Raw genomic sequence first — 25368 nt, 5'->3', positions numbered from 1 at the left:
TGTGAGCTGCAGAACATTAATTATGTAGCTTGCTGTGGTTTGAAAGACCCTTTGTGGTCAAGAGGAACTAAACTAAAAACAGTTGTTCCTTAACATAGTTGTCATGCGTGTCCATCAGTAACCCGTGTGCACTTTTGCTGGATTTCTGCCTAGTTCTGCCATCAGTATTTTATTTTTCTGAAGTTGAGGCATAACTCAGCAATTTAGCTTCCTCTTAAATGTAGGAATACTGGGAAGAGGAGGAGGAACACTGGAAGAGGATGTAGCCTCAGGCATCACCAGGGGAGGTTCAGGTTGGACATCAGGAAGCATTTCTTCTCAGCAAGGGTCATTAGCCATTGGAAGGGGCTGCCCAGGGAGGTGGTGGAGTCACCATCTCTGGAGGTGTTTAAGAAAAGCCTGGACATGGCACTTAGTGCCCTGGTCTAGTTGCCATGGTGGTGTCAGGGCAATGGTTGGACTCGATGATCCCAGAGGGCTCTTCCAACCTGATTGAGTCTGTGATTCTGTGAAGTTTGTAGAGCATTAGGTTCCTGGTAACTAAACAAGAGATGGGTGTTTGGAGGACAGTGGTAACCTAGTTTCTAAATCTCTTCTGTGCAAAGCAGTCAGCTGGGGTCACTCGCTGGAAATGTGCTGTCTCGAGGGCTGGTACAGCATCCTTCTTGCCTTTGAAAAGCAGTCTGAGAAAGGACACCTGGCTGAGTCCTTACGCTGAGTGATCTGACCCCGCTGGGTGCCTGATTCTTGCAGGATACGAATCCCAGACACGCAGGGGGCAAAGTGTAGGTTCCTCCAAACAGGTGGCTGCAGATGGCTGCACTGCCAGTTGGCAACGCTTAGTTTGTGTGAGAGAGACAGCAAAGAGCTGCGTGCTCACAGAGCAGTTAGAGCATGCAGAGTGCTCAAATCTAGATAGCATCCAAAATGCCTGGCTCTATCTTTGCCATGCAGGAGCTGCAGACTGGAATTGTCATGTCTTGCCTTGGCTCCTGTTGATCTGGCAATGAAGAATTCATTGTGTCCCTTTTAGAGTAGTTTGTTCCACTGAGGGCAGCAGTGGCAAAGCAGCCACACGGCCAGTAGTGGTGCTCAACAGCGTGATTGATTGTTGAGCTGAAGGAGTGACTGTGGAACCCTGCAGAGTCCTTATCTGAATGTTTCTTTCCTTTTATTTCAGTACTGATTCCTACATCGAAGTCCTGGATGGGTCTAGGGTGCATCCTGAAACCTATGAATGGGCAAGAAAAATGGCAGTGGATGCCTTAGAATACGACGAGTCGGCAGAGGATGCTAATCCCGCAGGAGCTCTAGAGGAGATCTTGGAAAACCCCGAGCGTCTGAAAGACCTGGATCTCGATGCCTTTGCTGAGGAACTGGAAAGACAGGTGTGCTGGGGGCTCCTGTGTTTTATAGGAAACACAGATTCTTGTGGTTTATAACCGGTGACCCTTCTCCTTTTTGGGAGCTGAACATTTAGCTGTTGCCATTGTAAAATGTATAAACAACCATGATGAGTAGTCAGTGTCTGACAAGGGCCTGTAGTAAATGCTTACAGAAAGTACACTTGGGGCAGAGGGGGGGAGGAGGCGGGAGTCAGTAATTGGACCGTTTAAGCTGTCCTCCCTGAGCTGATCTAACTTTTTTCTCACCGTATTGGTACTTTTGACCTCCTCTGCGTCCTGTGACTGAGCTCCACAGTTTGATGGTACCCTGTGCATTCCTCGCTTTTAAATTTGCTGTTTGATAAGTTCCTCGAGTTCTCATAACTTAGACTGGATTCCCTGTTCACCTCCTTCGTGCTGCTCATAGCTTTATAACCTTTGAATACCACACAGGGCTACGGTGACAAGCATATCACTTTATATGACATTCGAGCTGAACTAAGCTGCAGGTACAAGGACCTGAGAACCCCGTACCGTTCTCCAAACACAGAAGAGGTCTTCAATATGCTGACCAAAGAAACTCCAGAGACATTTTATATAGGTACATCCCTGTTTACATACCTGCTTTCTGTCATCCTAAGCTGACTTAGGATGTGTCAAGATGGGGCAGAGGGATTTTGGTGAGGGTGATGTTGGGACGGTGCTATGGTTGCATGTGTGTGGAGCAGCTTTTCAAGTACCTGGGTAGTCTCCTAACACCTTCACGCACAGCTACCTTAGATCAAGGGAACTGCCCAGCCCTGCAGTTGGCTTTCAGTTTTTCATTCTTTCCTTCTCCTCTCCCATCACACCACAGGTAAAATGATCATCTGCAGCGTGACTGGGATAGCCCACAGGCGGCCACAAGGAGAAAGCTACGACCAGGCAATACGGAATGACGAAACTGGCCTTTGGCAGTGTCCTTTCTGTCAGCAGGATAACTTCCCAGAGCTCAGCGAGGTGGGGCTGCTTCTCCTAACAGGCCTGCCTTTGTCAGGAGTCTGCTATCGGCAGGCTTGAGCATTCTGCAGGGTTCTTGGGGGACAAGGTATCAGAGCCAGGATTGTGCCTGCATTGCCCAGGATCCCAACCTTAGTGTGGCCTTTGGCTGCAAATATAATCTGTTCTGCTTTTGACTGATTGCTTCAGTATAGATTTGACAGGTCCTTCATGCCTACGTTATGGATTTTAGTGAACTGGGTAGGAGTGAAATGGACCTGGGGCTAAGCTGACCAGTTCTTTGCAAATACATAAAGCAGGCTTGTTTGTGATCTAGGATTGTGTTTTAAGCAAAGAAACTGCCTGTGACACTGAGAACAGAAGGTTGTTCTGCCACCTTCTCAATTTTAAGAACTTATCTGGACTCCCTGCTGCTTAATGCAGCTGTACTTTAGGTCTGTTCTAAACGCTGCTGAATTCCAGCCTCAGTAATCTGTGACTTTAAAACCCTATAGCATTTGTTAGAAATCAGCCCTAGCTGCAGGCTTGTGTTCAGGGTCTAAAAATGTTCTGACCTTCCTGGTTGCAAAGCCCCATGAGCTGAGCATTGCAGGGTCACATTCACTGAAGTCCTCTGTCTCTTGCCCTTCCACATGTCTCTGCTGGCTGCACTGGTTTGCTGACACAGCTTTTAGACTTGTTTTGAGCGTGAGGTGCCGGGGATATTTTGTTTCCGTGCTGAATGACTTTTCCTTTTGCCTTACTCAAGGTTTGGAACCACTTTGACAGCGGTTCCTGCCCAGGTCAGGCCATTGGAGTGAAGACACGTCTGGATAATGGCGTCGCTGGCTTCATCCCAACAAAATTTCTTAGTGATAAGGTGGTCAAGCGGCCAGAAGAAAGGGTGAAGGTATGAACGCAGTGGATTTTCACATATCTATAAGAGCTGGAAGAGCGTGGAGCCAATACCAAAGATTCAGAGTTTGGTTAATAACGCTGTTCCCTAAATGACTTTTCAAACTTTATTTTCATTTAAGGACTTGAAATCAGCAGCCAGTTCAGGTTCTGGTTAGTGTCCTTCTGCCACGGTGTAAATCTCTCTTGGCAGCTGTTGGGAACCATGTTAATCAGTGAACACGTTGTGCTGTGGCAGAATTTATTAGAGTCTGGCTAAAGTCTGGGTTTAGGAGACCAGCAGGCATTCTAATGCAGAACTGCCCTTTGTTTCTAGCTTTCTAAAGTGTTCACGGAACTGCTGTTAGATATCCAAGGGTCACTTTCCCTCTCTCATAGCTTTTTCTTCAGTCTCAATTAATTTGTGGAAGTCATCAGAGTTACTGGTCCTGCTCAGGACAGGGCTGGGGTTCTGAAAGAAACAGAGTCACATACTTTTATCACATGATAAAACAGAGGTTTAACATCTTTGCAGTCTTTTGGGGTCCCCCTGACAGTCCATACAGGTGATGGATAATCCTGTAAGCTCAGAGGTCTCTTAGCATTTCTTTAAAGAATCGTTAACTTCAGCACAGTTAACTGGACTAAGACACTGCAGTTTTTGTGGTGGTGTTTTCTGTTTCCCATTTAATTAGAGCAGTCTTTTGGGTGTCTTCCACTCTGTTTCTAAACAGACTTAATTGCTTTTTTGCACATCGTGAAGTCCAGTTTTGCTGCTCCCATTGTTAAAGATACGTAAAACAGCAACCTGAATTGTCCTTGGCCTCCAGACCTGCAGTGTGGTGTGGGGCACAGGTAGCAGACATGCTGGAGAACTGCCCTTTTTTCCTTTAATCTCTTGATTCCAGTCATCTTGGGGATCAGTTGATTTTCGGTTTGCATGGAAGGGTCACTTTTAACGGTTGTATCAGTCTGAAGGATGTAAGATGATTTGTACCTCCTTCTGGGCAGCGTGACCCCACACGGATTGCTCCGTAGCACAGGGAGGCTGGCATGACTGATGAGCTTTGCCTGCCCCTCTCCTGTAGGTGGGAATGACCGTTCACTGCAGGATTATGAAGATCGACATTGAGAAGTTCAGTGCAGACCTGACCTGCAGGACCTCAGACTTGATGGATAAGAACAATGAGTGGAAACTACCTAAAGACACCTACTACGACTTTGACTCTGAGGCAGCAGATCACAAACAGGAAGAAGATCTGAAACGAAAGCAGCAGCGGACGAGTGAGTCTCTCATTTTTCTCTCCCTCGTAGTGCCAGTCTTCCCAGGGTGCTTCAGGAGAAATAAGCACAATTAGACATAGGCTTGGAATAAGGCGGTTCCTCTTGGAAGCCTGAACACTCCTCTTTGTCCTCTAGCATACATCAAGAGAGTAATTGCTCACCCATCATTCCACAACATTAGCTTCAAGCAAGCTGAGAAGATGATGGAGACCATGGACCAAGGGGATGTGATTATTCGGCCAAGCAGCAAAGGGGAGAACCACCTGACTGTCACCTGGAAGGTGAACGACGGGATTTACCAGCACGTGGATGTCCGAGAAGAGGGCAAGGAGAATGCCTTCAGCCTGGGCTCCACGCTTTGGATTAATACAGAGGTAAGAGCCCTGCAGAGCGTGCCTGGGAAGGACTTGATGGGGAAGGAGAAATACCTATTGTCAGGGACAGGTTGGCACAGCCTTTCCATCCTTGCAGCTGCTTTCAGACTGTTGGAGAGTAACTTCCATTGCGGTTCTTCAGATGCTTAGACAATATTCAGCTCTTTTTATTTTTTTTTTTCCCCTCAAAGCATCCAGCCTTGCTGTGCAGAACGTATGGCTGAGAGCTGTATACTAGAATCAGAGTTCCTCATCATGCACCCTAAATACCTCTTTAAATGTGTTTGTTCAAAGGAGTTTGAAGACCTGGATGAAATTGTTGCTCGCTATGTCCAGCCAATGGCTTCTTTTGCCAGAGACCTGTTGAATCACAAATACTATCAGGACTGTAACGGCGGAGACAAGAAGGTGAGCCTGTCCCAGGCTGTGGTAGCTTGTGTGGGAGATAAGGGAACATAGTATAAGGTTCTTTGTCTCAAGACAGTTCTTAAACTCTTTGAGTCTGGCATGAGCTGCTGCTGGACTTGAGCTCTCTAATCTTCCTCTTGTTACTTGGGGCTTGGCAGTCACTTGCCAGCTGTAGGGATTCTGTCTCGGAGCAGTGGAGTTAGGACGTGGGAGTGTGGGTGCTACAGTGGTGTGCCAGAGCAGCAGAGGGTGGCCCTGCCAGCAGGTACCACTGAAGGGAGAGTATTGGCTTTGTGTGACCTGGTGACGTTTGTGCACAAACCCTGCGCAGGAACGGAGCAGCCGGTGGTCCTTGCTGGATCGCTGGCGTCAGGGCTGGGGGGAGAAGGGCTGACCGCAGCGTGGAGGGAGATGTCTGTAGGCCCTGTGTGTGGCTAAAAATGCAGGCTCTCCTTGAGCATTTATCTTCCTCTCTCTCTCTGTCTATTTAGAAGCTGGAAGAGCTGCTGATAAAGACCAAGAAGGAGAAGCCAACATTTATTCCCTACTTTATCAGTGCCTGCAAAGATCTACCTGGCAAATTCCTCTTGGGGTATCAGCCTCGAGGCAAACCAAGGTAAGTGAGAGGCAAGCCCAGCAGCTGAGTACTCAGTACCACACCTGAACTTATTGCTGCCAGTTTCTCTTCAAGCTCTGCCAGTATCCCTGTAAGTCTGGCCTCCCCTTACCCAGGGTTTGGCCTCCTGACAGTAGAGGACCCATGTCTAGCAGTAAATCTCACCCAGGAGACTCCTGTGTTTCTAACCAGCTGGCTGCCACAGGCAGTACTGCCCTTTGCAGAAGGTGTCACTGGGGTATAGGCAGTGACTGACAGATTTTTGCGTGGAAGGGCATGCTATTTTTGAGCAATTGTTTGAAAGTGTCTTGGGTAGGTCTGTCTGTCCATTATCAGTACAGCCATCGCCTGAGTTTGCAGGCCATGCCTTTTCCCATGTGACCTGTTAGTGTGAGGGTGCTGTACAGTGGCAGGTATGGCTCTGAAGCAGCCTGTCATCTCTTGTGCTCTCCTGCATTCACTGCTCCTCACAGGATAGAGTATGTGACAGTGACACCAGAAGGATTCCGCTACCGGGGCCAGGTCTTCCCTACTGTGAATGGACTCTTCCGATGGTTTAAGGATCATTATCAGGACCCTGTTCCAGGTGAGCACCCCAAAACCTGAGTGCCTCAGCTGTTTGTTCCCTGGGTGTCACACGATAGGGACAGTTATTAAAGGACAGTTCCATGGTTTTTGTCCCTGAAATGTGTCCTAGGATTTTCTATATGTGGGAAGTTTCAAACCAACACTCAAGTGTTTGGCTTCCATGGACTCACTGAGAGCTCTTGTGAGAGTTCATTGTTTCAGCCATGGGCCATGGCTGGGCTTGTCCCTTTCCTCTCCCATAGCCTCCCCCACCACACAGTCCCGCTCGCACCATCCTCTGGTAACACACCATCTTGCCAGTACAAGCAGTAGCTGTATTTTTTTCAAATCCTGGGGCTCAGGCCAATAGCTTCTCTTCTGTGAGAACTGATCTCTCTCTCTTGGTTTATCTTTCATGCAGGTATTACACCCAGCAGCAGCAGTCGGACCAGGACTCCAGCCTCCATTAATGCTACTCCAGCTAACATTAACCTGGCAGGTCAGTGCAGGCCTTTCCCCGTTGGAATCAGGATGCAAGTTCCTTTTCCAGGCTCCGCTTTGTCTAACATGATGGGTCTTTCTTGCAGACCTGACCCGTGCAGTGAACGCTCTGCCACAGAACATGACCTCCCAGATGTTCAGTGCCATCGCTGCCGTGACAGGCCAGGGACAGAACCCAAATGCCACCCCTGCGCAGTGGGCATCCAGCCAGTACGGCTACGGAGGCAGCGGAGACGGTGGCAGCGCGTACCACGTAGGTGTCACTTAAGTTTCTGAGAGGAGGTGCTGCATGGCTTCTCCCCACTGCTGGAAACCATCTCGTGGGGGCTCAACTGGGAGCCTAAGGGGTTACTCATTGCCTGCGATCATCCAGTCCTGGTTGTGTACCCATGGTGCTGCACAGGGGAGCCTGCCTGGATCCTTAGACCGTATTTCTTCTTGCCTCCTATGTCTGAGGAAACGAGGTGTATAATACAGCCCTGCTCTGGGGAGAGTTGAAGCAAGTAGCAAATTGGTCTGGCCCCCCAGGAATGTGGCAGGGTGGAGAGGCGGGATCCAGCGGTGAGGGCGCACAACCTTCTGATTGTGCCCCTGAATTGGCAATGTGAGCTGCCAGTGGAAGAGATTAGCTGTGAAACTATGCGCTGAGTTTGCAGGGCTTTTCGGCTCAGCGTGCTGATCTCCGAGCTGCACCGGCAGGCCAACACCTCGGTGTGACCGAACACTCAGGGGCTTAGCAAGGAAGGAGATGGGATCGGACAGCTTCGGCTCATGCTGAAGCCTTTCCTCAGGTGCTGGTGCCTGCTTCCTCCCAGCCCGCGCTGCCAGCTCCTCAGCTGCCACTGAGGCTAAATCCAGCTGCAGAAGGACTGAGGTGCCTGGGTCCAAAAACCACCCCCAGCTGTTAGAGAGACCTCATGAAGAGGTGCTGCAAGACAAGGCTTGCAGGGAGGAGTGATCCTCTTTTAGACCACCTTGGGAGGCTTTCCTGGAGTTTGGCACAGTAAATGCTGAGCTGGGGCTAGGCAGGGACTGTGGATAACCCAGTGTATTAATCATCAAGACAATCTGAAGGAAAAGGGAGGGGAACACCGGGAGGCAAGGAGACTAAGCACTCTGTTGAAGCAACAGTGAGCCAGCCAGCTTGGGATGTGGGAGGGAGCCATCTCGGGTGATGCTGCGCCTTCTCTGCAGCCCACAGGGGAAGAATTCATCTGTTCTTCATGCCCACTGCAGGCTGTCATTTCGGCTAGCTTGCCCAAAGTGTCTCTTGTGCCCATCTCTGGTGGCCGTTACCTTTGCTTGACTGAAGCATCTCCCCCTTGTACCCTGTGTGGGGTGAACAAGGAAGGCAGGCTGTGGTGGCCCTGCTGGCCCAGGTTGGGTGGGCGATTGGGGGCTCTCAGGGTAACACATGTCCTGTGCTCAGCCAGGTGTTGCTCCTTCTGCCCTGCAGCCCCCCGTTCCCTGGGCAATGGTCACTGCAAACCTCTCTTTGCCCAGCAGGGCTGGGAGAGTGCAGCAAGGGCGTGCACCAGCCTCCTGGGCGAGCAGGGCAGCACACAGCGTGCCAGACCTCTGCCCTGCAGCGTAGCAGTGTTTTCTCTCTGTCCCCTAACAGAGAGCTCTCTGTCCTCTGCTCTCTGCAGGTCTTCGCAACTCCAGCGCAGCAACCGGTGGCCACCCCTCTGATGACCCCCAGTTACTCGTACACTACTCCCAGCCAGCCAATTACAACGCCCCAGTACCAGCTCCAGGCCAACACCACACCCCAGTCCACTCAGTCGCAGACACAGTCACAGCCATCGTCCAGCTCCAGGCAGAGACAGCAGCCAAAGTGAGTGGCTCCGGGTGCACGTATCCATCTGTGTCCCATCGTGATTGCTTCTGTGGATTTTTGTGGAACCAGCGTGGTGGGGTTACCCTGCACCTTCCTGCGTGGGACCCTTGGGGAGGGAGGGCAGGGAAACTCTCCCACGAGCGTGTCTCACCTTCTGCCCCTGTCGTTGCAGGACCAACAGTCACGCTGCGATCGACTGGGGGAAGATGGCCGAGCAGTGGCTTCAGGAGAAGGAGGCTGAACGGAGGAAACAGAAGCAGAGGCTGACTCCTCGCCCATCTCCCAGCCCCATGATTGAGAGCACACCCATGTCCATCGCTGGGGACGCCACGCCGCTGCTGGATGAGATGGATCGATAGGCCGTGCTGGACCTGACCCATAACCTCCGCTCTCTTCTCTAGGAAGGGGCAGAGGGAACAGTTGAAACCAATTTCCCTTCCCTTAACCGCATAAATCCTGTTTTATATGTTGTGAGATGATGGGAAATGACTCTTGGTGTCGTGCATCTGAGTGAATGAATAGACTTGGCAGGGCTGGTCTAAATATATATACTATATATATATAAATATATCATAGGAAGGGACGCTGCAGCGGCCTCAGCATTCCAGGCCCTGGTTCACCACTTTGGAAGCTCAGCAAAGTAATTATGAGGTCAAATGAGTCTTGTCCTTGTACACGCACCGCAGTCTGCTTCCACCGCAAGGACTGGGAAGCAAACGTAGCTGAAACCGCAGACCATCGGCCTGGAGTGAGCCTGTTTCATTTGGATTCTCCCAAACCCTCACTGTCACCTCTTCTTGTCTTGAGAGCACAAGTCACGGGGGTTGTGACGAGCAAACCCGAGTTCTCAAAAAGTTCCTGTTCTTGTTTGCTCCATGTTGTTGTGTGTGATGGGCTCTGCGGAGTCTGTGCCAGCCCCCAGCTGTGCTCGTAGGGGTCTAGCGCAGCAGCTCAGGGGCTTGCCGGAGAGAAATGCTGTCGTACCAAAGGCTTGCTGTCTCCTTTGGCTTCTTTTGGAACAATATTTATTTAGTTTTGATTTTTTTTTTTTTTAAATCAGACTGTGCAGCAAAACGCCAGCCAACGGCAGCTTTGGCGAGCGTGGGACAGAGACGTGGGCTAAAACACTGCGAGAGCAGCTGCTCCTGGGCTGGAGAACACGAAGCAGCCGGCAGCGCATGGCATCCTCCTCCGTGTCCGCTTAACCCTGTCCAGTTGTAACCAAGAGGGGTGAATAAATAGTGTTTCTACTATGTTGAGAGGTTTTCTGCCTGCACCCCGTGCTGCCTGCCTGCCCTCTCCTCTTAGCAAGGGCTTTGCTTAGAAGCAGAGTTCAGCAGTGAAAGCCGATGCCCCTTCTTGCCTCGTTGCTTGGAGCTGCCCTCTGTGTGCTGAAACTTTCACGGAGAAGCTCGTTGCTGTTGGGCTGATGCAGAATAACGTTTTGTTTTGAAGGTATAGAGTTTTGTTTGAATGTATAGACATGTTTTGATGTATAGAGACATCACACCGACACGTGGGGTACCTGCCAGAGACCCCCGTCTCTCTGACTGGGAGAGGTACTGGGCGGCCTGGGAGGGGGGCAGATAACTTCGGTCGTGTCAGAAGCAGCAACCGCCAGCGCTGAGAGCCATTGCTGAACTGGAAAGCTCCTGCACACACTTTCCCCTGCTTTGTTAGCAGGAATTTTCTATGGAAGCAGAGTCTTTGTTCCTCCCGAGTGCTCCTGGGTAGCCTCCTCTCGCAGGAACAGCACATCTTAAGAAACAAAGGTCTTTTTTGCATGTAAATGCTCCTGAAGAATGGCAGCAACCCGGGAGCCAAAGCAAAGCTCTTTCCACAGAGAAACGCAGGGCCTGGCTTCAGCAGCAGTACTGGGGGGCTGACACAGTCCTGTTCCTCCCCTGCGAGCCCACAGGCCAGGCTGGAGGACCATGTGCCAGGGTCCGTGGCCGCCGTAGGTTGCGGGCGTACTAACCTTACCCTGTTGTTTTATTTTCTGAAACTCTATGACAGGAATTTGACTGGGAGCAGCTCCTTACCAGGGACGTGTTGGACCCGTATGGGGAGGGGCTAGTTGTGCATTGTTGGCTCCTTTTTGGTTGTCTTTAGTTTTAGTTTTCCCTTAACAGTCAATAAAAGTTCTACCTTTGGGAAGCTGCCCCCATGCCACACGTCTGTGCTTCCCACAGTGACGCTGTGGCTGCCACAAGGACTTTGCACCCATTAGCAGTGCTCGAGCAGGTGTGATGCCTCGCTACAACCTTGGTATGTCCCCCCTGGGCTCTCGTGGTCCCCTTATTTCAGGGGTTTGGGATTGTGCTGTACGCTTCTCTGGGAACAGTGGGGTTTGCACGGGGCGGCTCTGCTCTCCGGGCCTCGGTGTTCTCTGCTCTCCCAAGGCTGTCATGGCAAAACAGGAGCCAGCGCTCAGCTCCTCTCGCTCCAGCTTTTTCTGATTCTGGAATTTGATGCTGGTGCGGGAAGATCTTTCTGCTGGCCTCACCAGGTAGGAGAGGGGACGTTGTGCCCAGCCATGCTCCTCACTCGGGAGCGCTTTGCAGGAGTTGGTGGCGATGCCCCATCTCTGGGCGCTGCCATCGAACCCTTCGCTGCCGGGCTGTGATCACCACCCGCCAGGCAGAGACACGGGCAGCATCTGCCTTTGTCCCAGGGCTGGAAAAGCTTCTATTGTCCCACTCCAGAGCTCTTGTAGAGCGTTTGAGGAGCCTCTGGGGTGGGATGAGGCCCCCACTCCTCCCAGAGCAGCCCTCGCTGCCAGTGCTGGGGGCTGGAGAAGGAGTCAGTGCCGGTGTGGGAGCACCGTGCTGCTCCCAGCCTGGGAGAAGGCAGCGGGTTGATGCAATCCATTAACTGGTCCTCCAGAGAAATACAGCCCTGGGGAGCTGGTGCTCAACCATCTGTGGCAGGGGAGCTAAAATCGGGGCTCTGCCCCGTGCCAGTGTGGGGACGGGAGCTGTGTCCCCAGCCAGAGCAGCGACTCGCCGTCCCCGGTGCCCAGGAAGATGACAGGAGCTGGTGGGGAACAGCTCAAACCCCCTCAATACCTACCCGGCTCCGGGTGCTTCCCTCCCGCAGCCCCGCAAGCGGGATCAGCCCCGGGGTTTCCCCTGGATGCTGCCCCGGTGGGGTCCTTTCTCCCCCCCGGAGACGGGGCTGAGACTGCGCCATCTGCTCGAGCGACCAACTTTATTACAGAGCCAGGCCCCGCGCGGGGCAAGGGGGAGTCAGGGCCGCAGCTCTCCTGCAGGCCCTGCCTCAGCTTTGCTTTTCAGCCTCTTCTTTCTGTTTCTCTCCTTCCTCCTCCTCTTCCCGCTGGCGGTGGGGATCGGCGATGGGGGGGCCGGGGACAGCTCCCTGCCCAAGCCCTCCCGCGCTGGGGCATCGCTCAGGACCGCGCTGGCCGCTTGCCCCAGGTCCGGCAGCGGGGCCCGTGGGCCGTGCCCCGTGGGGGCAGCTGCTGCGGGACGGCTCGGCTCCCCGTTTTCAGAAGAGCCTTTCTTTTTCAGACCTTTCCCCTTCTTTTTCTTGTCTTTCTTCTTCCCCTTCCTCTCTTTCTTGGCTGCCTTGGCGGGGGACAGCAGGCGGGTGGGTGCCTGATGCTCCCCTGGGATGGCTTCTCCACCCACGCTGCTCCACGGGGGGCTCAGAGGGACCCCCCTGGGCCTCGCTGCCCGGTCGATGAGCTCCCCGCCGAACTCGTACAGCACCGGCTCCCTGGGCACCGCGACGGCCACCGTGTTGTACGCCTTGCACCTGCGGAGAGCGAGGAGGCACGGGGTGAGGCGAGGGCCGAGCGGGGGGACGGTCCCCACGGCGGGGGGACACTCACCAGACGTAGAGGTAGGGCTCCACGCACTCCTCCTTGTAGGCGAACTCGAAGCAGGGCACCTGGATGACGTTGAAGAAGGCCTGGCCCACCACCCGCGAGGCCGTGTCGTTCACCCGCCGCAGGCACTCCTTCAACCTGCCGTGGGGCAGAGCCGGGGTGAGGGGGGCCGTGGGGGGCTGCTGGGGGGGCTGGGACCCCCCGGGATGGAGGGATGCTGCGGGGCACGGCCAGGCGTGGGGCCGCTCACCTGCGGTCGCAGTCGCAGTGGCTGATGGTGTGCCAGCGCAGGTTGCGGTACCCGTAGCGGGCGGTGAAGGGGTGGATGACGTGCTGGCAGTGGTCATGGTCGCGGCAGCACCGGTCCGTGTCCCGGTGCTCCCCTGCGGGGACAGGCACAGGGCACAGGCAGGGCTGGGGGGGCCTGCCCGCGTGGGCTGGGGCTAGGTGGGGTTGGGATCAGGGCTGGACTGGGGCTGAGCTGGGCTAGGACTGGGATCAGAATTAGATTGGACTGAGACAGGACTGGAATCATACTGGGATGGGTAGGGGCTGGGACTGGACCGGCGCTTGGACGGGGACAAGGCTGGCACTCGGATGGGGACTGGGGCTGCACCAGTACTACGGTGAGGATGAGACTGGGACAAGGCTGGGATCAGAATGGGAACCAGAACTGGACCAGGACCAAGAGAGGGACTAGGCTGGGAGCAGGATAGGGACTGAGAGTGGACCAGGTTGGACCAGCACTGGGATGGGGACCAGAATGGGAGCAGGATGGACCAGGGATCAGGCTGGGGACAGAGGGTGGATCAAGACTGGACCAGCACCAGGATGGGGACAATGATGGGACCAGTGTGGGGACCAGGATGGACCTGCCCTGTGATGGGGACTAGACAGAGGTGAACTGGGACTGGACTGGCACTGGGGTGGGGACTGAACTAGGACAGACAGGGATTGAACTAGTACTGGGATGGGGACTGGAGTGGCCCAGCACTGGGATGGTGCTGGAGTAGGATTGATGGGGACTGACCTAGCACTGGGATGGGGGACTGGGACTGGGCTGGGGATGGGATGGGATTGGGTGGGATGGGATGGGAAGGGATGAGTTGGGATGGGATGGGGTGGGAGCAATGGGGAGGGATGAGGTGGGATGGGTGGGATGGGGGACAGGTAGCAGCGGCCCTGCCGCCTTACCCAGTTGCTCGTAGGCATCCGCGTTGCTGCCCGCGCCGCACCACAGCGTCCCGGGGTAGGTGAGCCCGCGGCGGGCGCGGGGCTGTCCCGGCGGGGCCGCTCCGGGGGCGGCTGCCAGCAGGAGGAGGAGGAGGAGGAGGAGGAGGAGGCGGCAGGGCAGCCCCGGGGCGCACATGGCACCGCGCCGCTCGCCGCCGTGGGGCCGCCTTATAGCGCCGGGCAGCCCGCCCACGCGGGGCGGCTCGCCACGGCACGGGACAGCCCGGCACGGTACAGCCCGGTACGGCACGGCCCGGCACAGAGGGTCCTCGTGAGCCGGGATGCAGGAGCCGCTGCCCAGAGCCGCGGCACATCCCGGGTTACCCCTCCCGGTGGGGCCGGGCCCCGTTGCTGTGGCAGCCGGTGGGGTGATGTGCCAGGACCGGTAACGAGCCGGCCCCAACACGCCCGCCCCGTGACGCGCCGGCCCCCGCACGGCCCCGGAGCAGCCCCCGACGGGAGAAGGATGCTCCGTGCGGCCCCACGTCCCCTGCCATGGGTGCTCCCCGCATCCCCGTGTCCCATCACACTGATGCTCCCCATGTCCCATCCCACGGGTGCTCCCTGCATCCCCGTGTCCAGTCCCATAGATGCTCCCCATGGCCCTGTCTCCTGTCCCACAGATGCCCGCTGTGGCCCCACAGCCCGTCCCACAGACGCCCCACGGTGCCTTTCACAGGGGCAGCCCCGGTGCCCCGTGCCCAGCCGGGGCTGGCAGCCCACAGGCGCCCCACAGCTCCTGGCACAGCTGCCAGGGCTCGCCCGCCTTGGCCGGCTCCTCTGCCACGGAGCCCATTGACAATCCAGACACGGATCTGGTGCGCTGGGTGGCCGAGGGAGCCAGCGCTTGGCGGGGCAGGACGGCACCCGACACCCCAACGGGGACGTGCGCAGCCTCAGAAATTCCCCGCAGACCCTACAGGCTGCGGGGCTGCACCCTGAGCATCACCCTGGCTTGCTGACCCTTGCACCCGTGGGGCACCTCAGGCACTGTTGCCACCAGCACCATTCACTGGCACCTCTGGTGCAGGCGGCTGGGTGCTGGGGACACCCGCGTGGGGTGCGAATGGCCCAGCCCCGGTGCTCCCCACCACGCAGCCGCCTGACTGGGACAGCAGAGCCCGGTGGGGCACATCGCTGACCCATGGGCAAGGGCTCCTGGCTGGCACCAGCCGAGGGCCCGGCTGGCCGAAGTTGCTGGCAGGGCCCCAGCACCGCAGGGGCTGCCCCCGCTCAGCTGTCGCTGTCTGTGACACTCCCCATGACGGTCCCGCTCGGCTCAGCCTTGACGCCGGCACCCAGGTACGGAGCTGACTCGGGCGCGCTGGGACCCCAGGGTGCCCATGAGTGGGTGTGGACGGGGGGCACTGAGCCATCGGGAGCCCTGCGGGGACTGTGGGTGGGGGGGTCTCACCCCCGTTGCATGCTCAGTGCTCGCAGCGCCTGCGGTCCCCGCGCATGGACCTGTGCCATGTCCCCGCTGCCCAGGAGAAGGGCTGGTACCTGGCGCTGATGGCCCCCAACGTCAAGGGGCCCAACTACGCCTGGCTGGACCCCTCCCGCCTCTACTGCCACCCGCAAGTACCCAGCGCCCGGGGCGGATGGCACCCGCGGGGGTGCCGGGGTGGGCTGCATCTCCACGGGGCTGCCGGGGCACCCGGCCGTGCCCACGGGCACACGGGCTGCTGGTGCCCCTGATGGGCTGCGGGCACCCAGCACCTCCACTGTCTCCCCAGGGCTTGCAGGACTGCGTGGCCGACCTGCTGCAGCCCTTTCAGGGAGACCCCATCGACATGGTGGCCGGCATCGACGCCATGGGCTTCATCCTGGGTGAGCGGGGATGCGGGCGAGCCCAAGGTCCCTGTCCGTTGTCCCCGTGGGGCCTGACGGTGCCGTGCCCACCCCCAGGCGCTGCCGCTGCCGCCACGCTGCGGAAAGGCTTCTTGGCCATCCGTAAAGCCGGGCACCTCTGCGTGCAGACGCTGACGCAGCCCTACACCGACTACTCGGGCCGAGAGAAGGTGATGGAGGTCCGCACTGATGCCATCACACCGGGTGAGCCGGCGGGGTGCTCCCACCTTGGGCGGGGTGGGTCTGCCAGCCTGGGCACCGGGCACTCAGCCACAGCCTCTGCCCCCTCCCAGGGCTGCGCATCCTCCTCGTGGACCAGTGGGTTGAAACCGGGGGCACCATGCGAGCGGCCATCCAGCTGGTGGAGCAGCTGGGGGGGGTCGTGGCAGGTAGGAGGGGGGGGCACCAGGGTACCCCGGCATGCACCCATGGGTGCATTGGGACCACCAGTGGCCAGCACTGAGTCCCCCCCTGTGTCCCTGCAGGTGTCGCCACCATCTGCATCGAGGACAGCGAGGGCGGGCGGTGGATCCAGGAGCGCTACAAGTGCGCCCACTGTGTCCCCCCCCACCTGCAGCCCCGCTTTGACCGCCACCAGCTCAGCTGGGAATGACGGGGGGGCTGGCACCTCACGTGTCCCCCCGCATCCCCCCACGGGGCGCAGGGCTGCCAGCTCTTCGGGGCAGGGATGCCCGAGGCACCCACTGCCCGGTTTGGCTTTCACCGTACCCGGGATGGTAACCCCCGCCTCGGTGGCAGCCACCCTCCCCCGGCTCCATCCTCCTGCCCATGTGCCTGGGGGGCTGCGCCCGGGGGCAGGGGGAGCCCCAGCCGGCCCCGGCCCCCCCTCCAGCCCCCAGCCCCCAACCCCACACCTTTCTTAAAAAGCATAAAAAAAAGTTTTATTAAGACAAACGGGAGCTCGGGGGCATCTCCCCCTGCGAGCGGTGCCTGGGTTTGCATAGCTAAGGGAGCTGCCCGGGTGCTCCTGCCCGCCTTGGCCATGGGTGCCAGGGTAGGTGGGGGGCTGGGGGGTGGCAGGGACGGCTCCTCGGGGCCAGGGCTGCCCCTCTTTGGTCCAGAGGTGTGAGCGCAGGGTGGGGTGGGGGCTGCCCCCTCACTGGCAGCACTTGGGTTTCTTGTGGGGTGCCGACATGTACAGGTCGCTCTCGTTGCTGCTGATCCCTGGAGGGACAGAGGGAAGGTGGGTGGGTGGGTGGGGGATAAGGGGGGGACCCGCGCGGGGCCGGCCGGGGGTACTCACGCACGGTGTCACCGATCCTGCGGGCGCTGCTGCGCTCCAGCTCGGCCAGCACGCTGCTCTCGAAGGTCAGCGCTGCCACGCGGAAGAAGAAATCCCGCACGTTCTCCCCTGCCCCGTGGGATGAGACCCCCTGAGTGTCCCCTCACCTGGCTGGACCTCGGGGTCCGCATCCCCCTGCCCGGCCAGGGACCCACCGGTGAGCGAGGACACAGCCCAGTACTCCGCCTGCATCTCCTGGGCCACCTTGAGAGCATCCTTCTCCATCAGGCTGTACTGCGCCGGCGTCTGCCAACCGAGCCGGGGGGGTGGGGGGTGATGGGGATGGCCCTGCCGAGCCGGGGCGCAGGGAGCCCGCAGGGTGGGGGACACACTCACGCTCAGGTCCTTCTTGGAGCCCACCAAGAAGAGGATCACGTTGGATGGGTCGTTCTCCTTCAGGGCATCAGCCAGCCACTGCCTGCGTGGGCCACCATCACCATCCGCTGGCCGAGCACGGCCCTCTTGCTCGCGTGTTGTGGCAGCCCCACACCCCCCCCGTCCGGCCCCCACCTCTCCATCCATCCCCACCACCCCCTGCGCTCGTCCCCAGTCCCGCCTGGGCCCCTTGGCCACGTGTCACCTACCGTGTGTGCTCCAGGGATGCCACGTCGTTGACATCGAAGACGATGATGATGGCTGGGGTGGGGGGAAAGGAGGGGTGAGATGGGGACGAGGACAGCCGGTGGGGTGGGACGCGGTGGGGACCTCACCTTGCGCTCCCCGGTAGTAGGTGGAGGCGATGCACTTGAAGCGCTCCTGGCCGGCCGTGTCCCACCTGGGGGGGGGCGGTGGGAGGTGAGGGGGGGCTGCGGGGGCGCACGGGGAAGGGGCTGGCACCTACTCACAGCTGGAGGCTGAAGGGCACCCCCAGCACCTCGAACCGCTCCATCTCGAAATCCACCCCGATGGTCGCCTTGTAGTTTCTGTCGAAGACGTCCTTGCAAAAGCTGGGGGGAAGAGATGGGTGTCAGCAGCCCCAGGCCCCCCCCCCGCCATGTCCCACCCCTGGGGGCTCAGTGCCCCCCACCCTGGGGGCTGCCCAGCACCAGAGTCTGGCCAGAGTCAGGCTCAACCCGAGGCGCTGCTCCCCTTGGAGGGGGGGTCTCTTCCCACACCCCCCCCCCCAGACCCTCCCTCGAGGGGGCCCGTTACCGGTTGATCAGGCAGGTCTTCCCCACCGAGAGGTCCCCCACCACGATGATCTTGGAGATCTTGAACCTGCAGGGCAGGAGGACACGCGGGCGCTCAGCGGGGCGGGGGGCTCCCGCCCGCCTCCCCCCGGCCGGCCACGGGGGCAGAGGGGTTCGTGGGGTAGGGGGTGTCACCCCGCAGCCCCCCGTGGCCGGTAGCACCCCGCAGCCCGGCTCTCACGCCCCGCCACCGGCCGCAGCCCAGCCCGGACCCCCGTGTTCCCCCCGCGCCGCATTCCTGCGCCGTGACGCAGGGCTCAGACACGGGCAGCGCCGGCAGCCACGCGGCGCCCGCGCCGGGGACCCCCACCCGGGGCTGGCGAGGCCGTGGGCCACTCGTCACCCCCCCCTTCCCCAGCCCTGGGGTGGGGGGGTCCCCAAATCGCCCCGGACTCACCCCACGGTGCCCGTCCGCTGCTCCTGGCAAGCGCTGGCCACGCTGGGGTGGAAGGCGGGGCGGGCGTGCAGGGCGGCCTCCTTCCGAAAACACTGCGGGGGGACACGGGGGGACCCCGCTGGGACCACGGGGCTCAGCCAGGCCACCCCCGCGTCGCTGTCGTCCCCCCGCTTACCGGGGGCAGGTCGGCGATGACCCTGTCCCTGCGGACCGGAGCCAGCACGTTCATCGTCCCGCGGGGCCGCCTGGGTGGCCGGGGGGAGAGGGGACGGGCCAAGGGCCACCGCGAGGCCTGGGGACAGAGGGAGCAGGGAGCGGCGATGTGCTCATGTCCCAGCTGTCCCCCTGTCCCCATGCACAGCACCCCAGAACACGGCTGTCCCTGTGTCCCCAAGCAGGGCTGTCCCCTTAGCCAGGATGGGGGTCCTCCCACATCCCCAGGATGTGGCTGTCGCCATGTCCTGGCTGTCCCCATATCCCCAAGTGTGTCTGTCCCTGTGTCCCAGCTGTCCCTGTGTCCCAGCCACATCCCTGTGCATGGCTGTCCCTGTGTCCCCACATCCCGAGTGTGCCATCCCAGGGTATGGCTGTCCCCATATCCCGGCTGTCCCCATATCCCAGCTGTCCCCAAGCATGGCTGTCCCCATACCCCGGGACACAGCTGTCCCCATGTCCCAGCCATCCCCACGTCCCTGCACACCAGGATACCACTGTCCCCGTTCCCAGCTCTCCCCACATTCCAAGTGTGGCTCCCAGCACATGTCCCACTGGTCCCCATGTCCCCAAGTGTGACTGTCCCCATGTCCCATCCGTCCCCATGTCCCACCGGTCCCCACATCCCCGCATGTGCCTGTCCCCATGTCCCACCGTCCCCATGCATGTCCATCCCCGTGTCCCACCGGCCCCCACGTCCCCAGTGTGACTGTCCCCGTGTCCCACCCATCCCCACCTCCCCGTGCCGGTCCATCCCCGTACCCCACCGCTCCCCACATCTGCCTGTCCCCGTGTCCCCCCGTGTCCCCCCTGCACATACTCTAACGTCCCTCCCGCTTCATCCCGCTCCACGCCCAAGCCCTCCCCGCCCCATCCCGGTGCCCTCAGCGGGCGAATAGCGTGGGGGGCGGTTGTGTCCGTTACCGCGAACCTCCCGGCTCCGGTAGCGGTGCTCGGTGCTGCACGCCCAGCCCCGGAGGAACCGGCGTCCTGGCCCCTCCCACGACCCTCCACGGGGACGTGGGAGGGGCCAGGACGCCGGTTCCTCCGGGGCTGGGCCGTTGCGCTGCTCCCCACGCGATGGGACCCCGTTAATCCCCCCCACACCGGGGCTCATCCCGACCCCCCGCCGTCGGGGCAATGGCGGCGGGGCGCCGCGCTCAGGACTACAACTCCCATGAGGCCCCGCGGTGCTGTGGGCGCGTCTGCGCATGCGCAGGTGAGGCGTCTCCTCTAGTACTACCTTTCCCGGCGTGCCCCGCGGCACCGCGAGAGTTGAGGTGGGGAGGGGTGGAACTCTCGCGAGATTTGAGGCTATAAGGCCGTGAGGTGAGGAGCGCGCGGCCCCTTTCGGCTTCCGCCAGGCCAAGATGGCGCCGAAGGCGAAGAAGGAGGGTGAGGGCTGGGGACGGTGGGGGGGTAGTGCTGAAGTATCCCCCCCAGGGTGCGGGTATACGCGGGGAGGGGCCGGGATGAGCGGTGTAGGGGGGTGAGGGAGAGCTGCAGGCCGGTGTTGGGCTGTGGGCACGTGGGAGAGGCCTGCAGCGGCGGGCCCAGCCCGGTTATCTGAGGGTGAGCGATCCCCATATGTCAGTGCTGGGATTTCTGAGCCCCAGATCTGAGTGCTGGGACTTTTGGGGTCTGTGGGGGGTGAGTGAGGTGGGGAGGGAACGAGTGCCCCCGTTTGGTGAGGTGGGAGGCTGGTTTGTTTGGGGGGGGGCTGGGGGGTGAGGGGGAAACTTCAACCCCGTTGGGCGTTTTTGGGGTTGGTCTTGGTTGGATGAGGGAGCGTGGATGGGTCGGAGAGGTCCTGTTCGTTGAGATGTGTGATGGGGGAAGCCATGGCCTGTTGAGGTGGGCAGGGGAGTGTATACAGGTTGTGCAGATCCTGGTTGTGCTAACTGAGCTGCTGTTACAGCTGTGCCTCCGAAGACAGAGGCAAAGGCTAAGGCACTGAAGGCCAAGAAGGCCGTCCTGAAGGGGGTCCACAGTCACAAGAAGAAGAAGATCCGCACGTCACCCACCTTCCGCAGGCCCAAGACCCTGCGACTGCGGCGGCAGCCCAAGTACCCCCGGAAGAGCGCCCCACGGAGAAACAAGTACGTGTGGGGTGTTGGGCTCTGCCCTGCCGTGGGGCTTGTGGGCTAGTGTGGGGACCTGTGCCCTGATGCAGGTCCCAGGGTGATACCTTGCCAGCATGCTGCCCGGAAAGCTGAGCCCACACCTTGGTGGCAGAGCACTGGGGAGAGGTGTTTGGGGGTGCAGGTGATGATTTCAAGCGACCAAAGCCTGAGAGTTTGTGATTAGAACTTTTTTGGCAACTGATGCACCCCAGACTTTCTTAGATGGTACCTGTGGTGTTTGAAAGCACCTGAAGTGCAGACACTGCGTCTGCCAGTCTTCTGTTAACCGCAGGGTCTCTCTCCTGCAGGCTGGACCATTACGCCATTATCAAGTTCCCTCTGACCACAGAGTCGGCAATGAAGAAGATAGAGGATAACAACACCCTGGTTTTCATTGTCGATGTCAAGGCAAACAAGCACCAGATCAAACAGGCTGTCAAGAAGCTGTACGATATCGATGTGGCCAAGGTCAACACGCTGATTAGGTGAGAAGGCGGGGAGAATAGGTCACTGGTGGGTGTGAGATGCTTCAAGAGCCTGGAGTGGCTTCTAGCAGAAAGTGGGAACGTGTGTGTGTCAGCAGTTGTGGGTGCTCAGAGGGAGTGTGGAGTTAAGCTCCGCAGCGTTTTCAGCGTTAAAGTTTTGAGAAATGCAGCTTGTGACTGAGGACATCTTTGTGGAAGTGGGAAGTGTTGGCAGACCAGAGGGGCGGCTTCGTCAGGGAGCTCTTCTAACACCCAGGGAGTCTTGTGCAAATGATGTGAACATTTTTGATCACTGAGTAAAGTGATGTTTCCAAAGGAACCACTGATGCACACTGCTGGAGCAGGAGCCTGGAGCAGGTGGGAGGAGCATTGTGCCTCTCTTCTGATGCCTCCTGTTCCTCTCTAGGCCTGACGGGGAGAAGAAGGCTTATGTCCGACTGGCTCCAGATTATGATGCGCTGGATGTAGCCAACAAGGTGAGAAATTTGAAGCTTTGCAGGTACTGTTAGCTGTCTTGTATCTCCTGCAACCAGTTGTTCTTCCTGGCGTACAGGTGAGGTGCTTGTGCCTCAAGCATGGCATCACTTCTGTGGAGTGTCCTTGTAGTTCGACAGGGTCCAAGCGTTGAGAAGCCAGACCACGGTGTCTAGCAAAACACAATTCTGCCTGGAAGATGGTGAGGTTAGGTGGAAAAAGGTATTGAGAGAGAATTGCTGCTGTTCTCAACTCCTCCAGGGAGGGGCTGCAGCCCACAGGACTACAAGAGCTCCAGAACATTAGCAGGGAGGTTGCCCACTGTTGGCAGCTCCTTAGAACAGGAGGAAATGGTGGCAGGGACACCGCTGTGCTGCCAGCCTGGGTGAAGGAGAGGTTTCTACCATGCAGGGGGCTCGAAGCAGTGGGCAGTTGAGTCCTTGGTGTGGCTGAGGTAGGAGGCAGTGGTGGTTCGTTCTGCAGTAGGGGAATGTAGCTGTGGATTAGCGCAGGGGTCACCGTCGTCACTCCACGGTTTAAAGCGGTTGTGTAAGGTACTTGGGCAGGTCTGGGAGGGAGAAGCGTGTCCTCGGACAGGAATCCTGGGGAGGTGTATCCTTGGCAGTGATGCCTGTGGTGGAGGCTCTGCCTTTCTGCCACCATAACGTCTGTTTTAACATGATTTGCTTCTTTCCAGATTGGAATCATCTAAACTGCATCTACCGAGGGCTGTACAGACAGGATAATAAACCCTGTGACACCACGGAGGGGCTCTTGTGGTTTGTGACAGACAGTGCCCAGCAAACTTTTGGGGTTCATTTCAGTAAGAGGGGTTCCTCCCTCCCTCCTGCTGTAGCCTGGTACGAGGTGGGCAGAGCTGACTGCTCCGAGAGCCCCACCCCTGGGGTGTCCTGGATCACTGACCTGTTCTCTCAGGTGTTGGTAACTGTGGGGTGATGCTCCCCCAGATCTCAAATTTCTCTATTTATCTGAGACCTCTGTATCCTCCTGCGTTTTCTGGCACCGTGTGTAATGAGCATGTGTTTGTGATCAGGGTTCTTGGTGTCTCCCTTAGCTTCCTTGTGGAGCGTGCGTACCACAGGCCGAGTGCCCAGGAGGTGGGTAGTAACCGCAACAAAAACCCGTTTCTGGTTCGGGTACGGCACGAGCGGAGTGCTGCACCGTGTTCCAAGGGTACCAGCTATTTGCTTATGCTGCAAGCTTCCCTTGAAGCCCTCAAGCTAATCCGATCACTGGGGCTTTGTGTGGCTGTTTTTCTGGTATGATCCCCGCTCCCCGCGCCGCAGCCGGTGAATCGCAGCCCGCTTTCCCTGACACGGTTCATGTTACGTTGCCTGTAAACTCCCGGGGTTGACGGCCCTCATCAGGGCTGTTCCCAAACGAGCTGCTGTTGCCTTGGCAGTCTTTTTGCTTCCTCAAATTTGTAAGATGAAACCGGGTTTTCAGAGCACTTGGAGAGTCAGAAGGGTGTGGAGCGCTGGGTGAGCAGGGAGTGGAGGTGATACTTCACGGTTAAGCCTTGAGGGGTATTTGATCTTAAGTGTGTGGTTACACTTGACTGAGGTGGTGCAAGCCGTGACCAAATATTGATCAGGGTAATCGAGTTCTTGGGCTGTGGACACCGAGTTCCCTTCGAGCCTCTTGCAGAGGGGTTGCGGGGTGGTGGTTTAACATGTATAAAGGATGGTGGATAGAAAGGGGAGCTGTCACTGCTCTTTCTGGGCTGCGTGGCCCTTGGCTTGAGACTGCCTGGTGCTCACAGCTCTGGGTGCTGGGGGAGCACGGATGGATCTGCTGGCTACACCACAAGCTGCCTGTGCTGGAAGGACACTGGGGCGGCCCTGGGCAGGCTGCGGTGGTGTGGGAGGCTCGCTGCCGCCGCACCCTCGCCCTGGCCGCGGAGGGTGGCCCTGGGTATCGCAAAGCCTGCGTGCTCGCCTTCGTGCGGGCAGACCCTGGCTGCTGACCACGGGCGCTGTGCAGAGCTCTGCGGGCACGCTGGGCAAGGGCCACAACCTGTCGCCCTCCCCAAGCCCAGGTCAGGGGCTTGAACCTTGGAGAGCGAGGGCTGCTGGCAAGCTGTGCGGGGCAGGCAGGCAGCCCTCCTTGCCTGGGGGACAGCCCTGCTGCTGCCAGTGCAGTGGGGCCAGCACCCTGGACAGCCCTGCTCCCCCATGGGCTGGGGTCTGGTGTTCCCACTGGCCTGTGGGGTTGAGGGCACCTACCCAGCCTCCTGCCCTTGGTCTGGGGAGGGATTCCACATCAGCATGACTTGCAGTCTGCCCTGACCCTGCCTCAGCTTAGCCCAGCGCCTGCTGCCGTCTGGCACTTCCCCACACTTGCCTCTCGCTCAGGGCTGGCAACCGGCCTGACCCACAGTTGCCCCAGCCAGCGCCGCGCTGCTGGGAGATGCTGCGGCTGGAAGCCAGGAGGGGAGCAGGACAGAGCTGGGCTCCCTGCTTTGGGAAGCTTTGTTGTGCCTGACCCTTCCACGCTGCTGGAAGGGCGGTGGGAGTGTGGGCTGGTCCCCCTGCGCCTGTGATCTGCTGGGGCAGGGCTGTGGCTGCTCCATGCAGAGAGTGGTGAGAGGGGAAGGGGCGGTGGTTGGCGTGAGGGGGAACTAAGATTCGGGCTTGATTGTGTGGGGTATTTGCAGATGGAGTGGGTGCACAGAGGCTGTGGGGCTTAAGCTGCAGCTGGGAGGATGCGTAGCTGTCGAGCCGTGCTGCTGAGGGCAAGGCTGTGCCCTGCCAGGGCTCCCCCCAGGTCGGCACGGGGCTGCCGAGCTCCGCTTTGAGCGAGGAGGGGGCAAGGCGGCGGGTTTGAACCTGGCGCATGTCCCTGCCCACGCAGCACCCCAAGCATGGCGTCTCCGCTCCGGCTGCCAGCCTGTTCCCAGCACGCACCCCCTGCACCCCCTGCAGCGTCGGTGCACGCTGGGGAGCCCCGGCAGGATCCCAGCCCTGGGGGGTGTTTCCCAGCTCTCTGGAGGGATGAATCCCCCCCTGCTTCCACTCAGTCACCGGCTTATCTGTGCCTGAGCTGGGCTGGCCGTGGGGTTGGTAGGACTGACCCTGCCCCGGAGCAGGGGCTGGGGAGGAGTCCCGCTAAACCCCACGGCTTTACGCCAAGCCGGTGCAATCCTGGCGCTGTCACGTCAGCAGGATTTGCCTTCCTGATGCTCTGGTGCCCCACAGGACCGGCTGGGCTGGTTCTGGCCCCACTCCCCTTGGGAGCTGAACCCCCTCTCTCCTCCCACCGCTCCGGGGGGTGTTGCTGGAGGCAGCCTGGTCCTGCTGCTGCAGGAGAGGGCCCAGCACGCTCGCAGGGGGCTGGAGCTGTGCCGTTCTGTGAAGCTCACTCCGGGGGGGATGCGAGCGT

The 25368-nt window shown here is 59.1% G+C and overlaps 5 protein-coding genes and 2 non-coding genes across 8 annotated transcripts in view; 5 read left to right on the top strand and 2 right to left on the bottom strand.

The window, feature by feature from the left end:
• Positions 1–11004, top strand: part of SUPT6H (SPT6 homolog, histone chaperone and transcription elongation factor) — a 29660-nt gene extending 18656 nt beyond the window's left edge. For both annotated transcript variants that reach the window (XM_068415569.1, XM_068415568.1), the window contains exons 25-37: positions 1181–1388; positions 1839–1986; positions 2242–2384; positions 3133–3273; positions 4346–4541; positions 4677–4915; positions 5210–5323; positions 5815–5939; positions 6413–6525; positions 6928–7005; positions 7094–7260; positions 8657–8844; positions 9020–11004. In XM_068415569.1, the coding sequence (XP_068271670.1) occupies positions 1181–1388; positions 1839–1986; positions 2242–2384; positions 3133–3273; positions 4346–4541; positions 4677–4915; positions 5210–5323; positions 5815–5939; positions 6413–6525; positions 6928–7005; positions 7094–7260; positions 8657–8844; positions 9020–9206 (2047 nt within the window). In that variant the 3' untranslated portion in view covers positions 9207–11004. The remainder of the gene's footprint in view (positions 1–1180; positions 1389–1838; positions 1987–2241; positions 2385–3132; positions 3274–4345; positions 4542–4676; positions 4916–5209; positions 5324–5814; positions 5940–6412; positions 6526–6927; positions 7006–7093; positions 7261–8656; positions 8845–9019) is intronic.
• Positions 11005–12095: 1091 nt separating this feature from the next.
• Positions 12096–14066, bottom strand: PROCA1 (protein interacting with cyclin A1). Its single transcript, XM_068415954.1, has 4 exons — positions 13892–14066; positions 12948–13080; positions 12701–12835; positions 12096–12624 (listed from the first exon to the last, which is right to left on the bottom strand). Exons 1-4 carry the CDS (start codon positions 14064–14066, stop codon positions 12096–12098), a joined length of 972 nt encoding a protein of 323 aa, XP_068272055.1.
• Positions 14067–15189: 1123 nt separating this feature from the next.
• LOC137671749 (adenine phosphoribosyltransferase-like) lies at positions 15190–16696 on the top strand. The gene is made up of 6 exons (XM_068415456.1): positions 15190–15232; positions 15362–15511; positions 15667–15760; positions 15839–15985; positions 16075–16170; positions 16267–16696. Exons 2-6 carry the CDS (start codon positions 15389–15391, stop codon positions 16392–16394), a joined length of 588 nt encoding a protein of 195 aa, XP_068271557.1. The 5' UTR covers positions 15190–15232; positions 15362–15388; the 3' UTR covers positions 16395–16696.
• Positions 16697–16807: 111 nt separating this feature from the next.
• Positions 16808–19880, bottom strand: RAB34 (RAB34, member RAS oncogene family). The gene is made up of 11 exons (XM_068415455.1): positions 19809–19880; positions 18847–18963; positions 18672–18763; positions 18237–18302; positions 17930–18031; positions 17795–17859; positions 17669–17720; positions 17421–17502; positions 17240–17330; positions 17046–17153; positions 16808–16966 (listed from the first exon to the last, which is right to left on the bottom strand). The coding sequence occupies exons 2-11, from the start codon at positions 18898–18900 to the stop codon at positions 16899–16901; spliced, it is 780 nt and encodes a 259-aa protein (XP_068271556.1). The 5' UTR covers positions 18901–18963; positions 19809–19880; the 3' UTR covers positions 16808–16898.
• Positions 19881–20189: 309 nt separating this feature from the next.
• RPL23A (ribosomal protein L23a) lies at positions 20190–22729 on the top strand. Its single transcript, XM_068415689.1, has 5 exons — positions 20190–20279; positions 20803–20983; positions 21316–21492; positions 21899–21968; positions 22664–22729. The coding sequence occupies exons 1-5, from the start codon at positions 20255–20257 to the stop codon at positions 22676–22678; spliced, it is 468 nt and encodes a 155-aa protein (XP_068271790.1). The 5' UTR covers positions 20190–20254; the 3' UTR covers positions 22679–22729.
• LOC137672056 (small nucleolar RNA Z17) lies at positions 21143–21215 on the top strand. Its single transcript, XR_011049484.1, has one exon. It is a non-coding gene; the product is annotated as a small nucleolar RNA Z17 (small nucleolar RNA).
• On the top strand, positions 21757–21823 carry LOC137672054 (small nucleolar RNA SNORD42). The gene has a single exon (XR_011049483.1). It is a non-coding gene; the product is annotated as a small nucleolar RNA SNORD42 (small nucleolar RNA).
• Positions 22730–25368: the final 2639 nt, after the last annotated feature.

Source organism: Nyctibius grandis, chromosome 18 (assembly GCF_013368605.1).
Source record: "Nyctibius grandis isolate bNycGra1 chromosome 18, bNycGra1.pri, whole genome shotgun sequence".
Classification (NCBI taxonomy): Eukaryota; Metazoa; Chordata; class Aves; order Nyctibiiformes; family Nyctibiidae; genus Nyctibius; species Nyctibius grandis.
This window is presented reverse-complemented; position numbering and strand designations above follow the sequence as displayed.

Coding starts and splice junctions, on each gene's coding strand:
- PROCA1 (XM_068415954.1), bottom strand. CDS start 14,066: ATGTGCGCCCCGGGGCTGCCCTGCCGCCTCCTCCTCCTCCTCCTCCTC. Junction 13,081..13,891: donor GGATGCCTACGAGCAACTGG/GTAAGGCGGCAG, acceptor CTGTCCCCGCAG/GGGAGCACCGGGACACGGAC. Junction 12,836..12,947: donor CACTGCGACTGCGACCGCAG/GTGAGCGGCCCC, acceptor GCCCCACGGCAG/GTTGAAGGAGTGCCTGCGGC.
- LOC137671749 (XM_068415456.1), top strand. CDS start 15,389: ATGGACCTGTGCCATGTCCCCGCTGCCCAGGAGAAGGGCTGGTACCTG. Junction 15,512..15,666: donor GCCTCTACTGCCACCCGCAA/GTACCCAGCGCC, acceptor CTGTCTCCCCAG/GGCTTGCAGGACTGCGTGGC. Junction 16,171..16,266: donor GCTGGGGGGGGTCGTGGCAG/GTAGGAGGGGGG, acceptor GTGTCCCTGCAG/GTGTCGCCACCATCTGCATC.
- RAB34 (XM_068415455.1), bottom strand. CDS start 18,900: ATGAACGTGCTGGCTCCGGTCCGCAGGGACAGGGTCATCGCCGACCTG. Junction 18,764..18,846: donor TCATCGCCGACCTGCCCCCG/GTAAGCGGGGGG, acceptor GTCCCCCCGCAG/TGTTTTCGGAAGGAGGCCGC. Junction 18,032..18,236: donor AAGACCTGCCTGATCAACCG/GTAACGGGCCCC, acceptor TCTTCCCCCCAG/CTTTTGCAAGGACGTCTTCG.
- RPL23A (XM_068415689.1), top strand. CDS start 20,255: ATGGCGCCGAAGGCGAAGAAGGAGG. Junction 20,984..21,315: donor AGCGCCCCACGGAGAAACAA/GTACGTGTGGGG, acceptor TCTCTCCTGCAG/GCTGGACCATTACGCCATTA. Junction 21,493..21,898: donor AAGGTCAACACGCTGATTAG/GTGAGAAGGCGG, acceptor GTTCCTCTCTAG/GCCTGACGGGGAGAAGAAGG.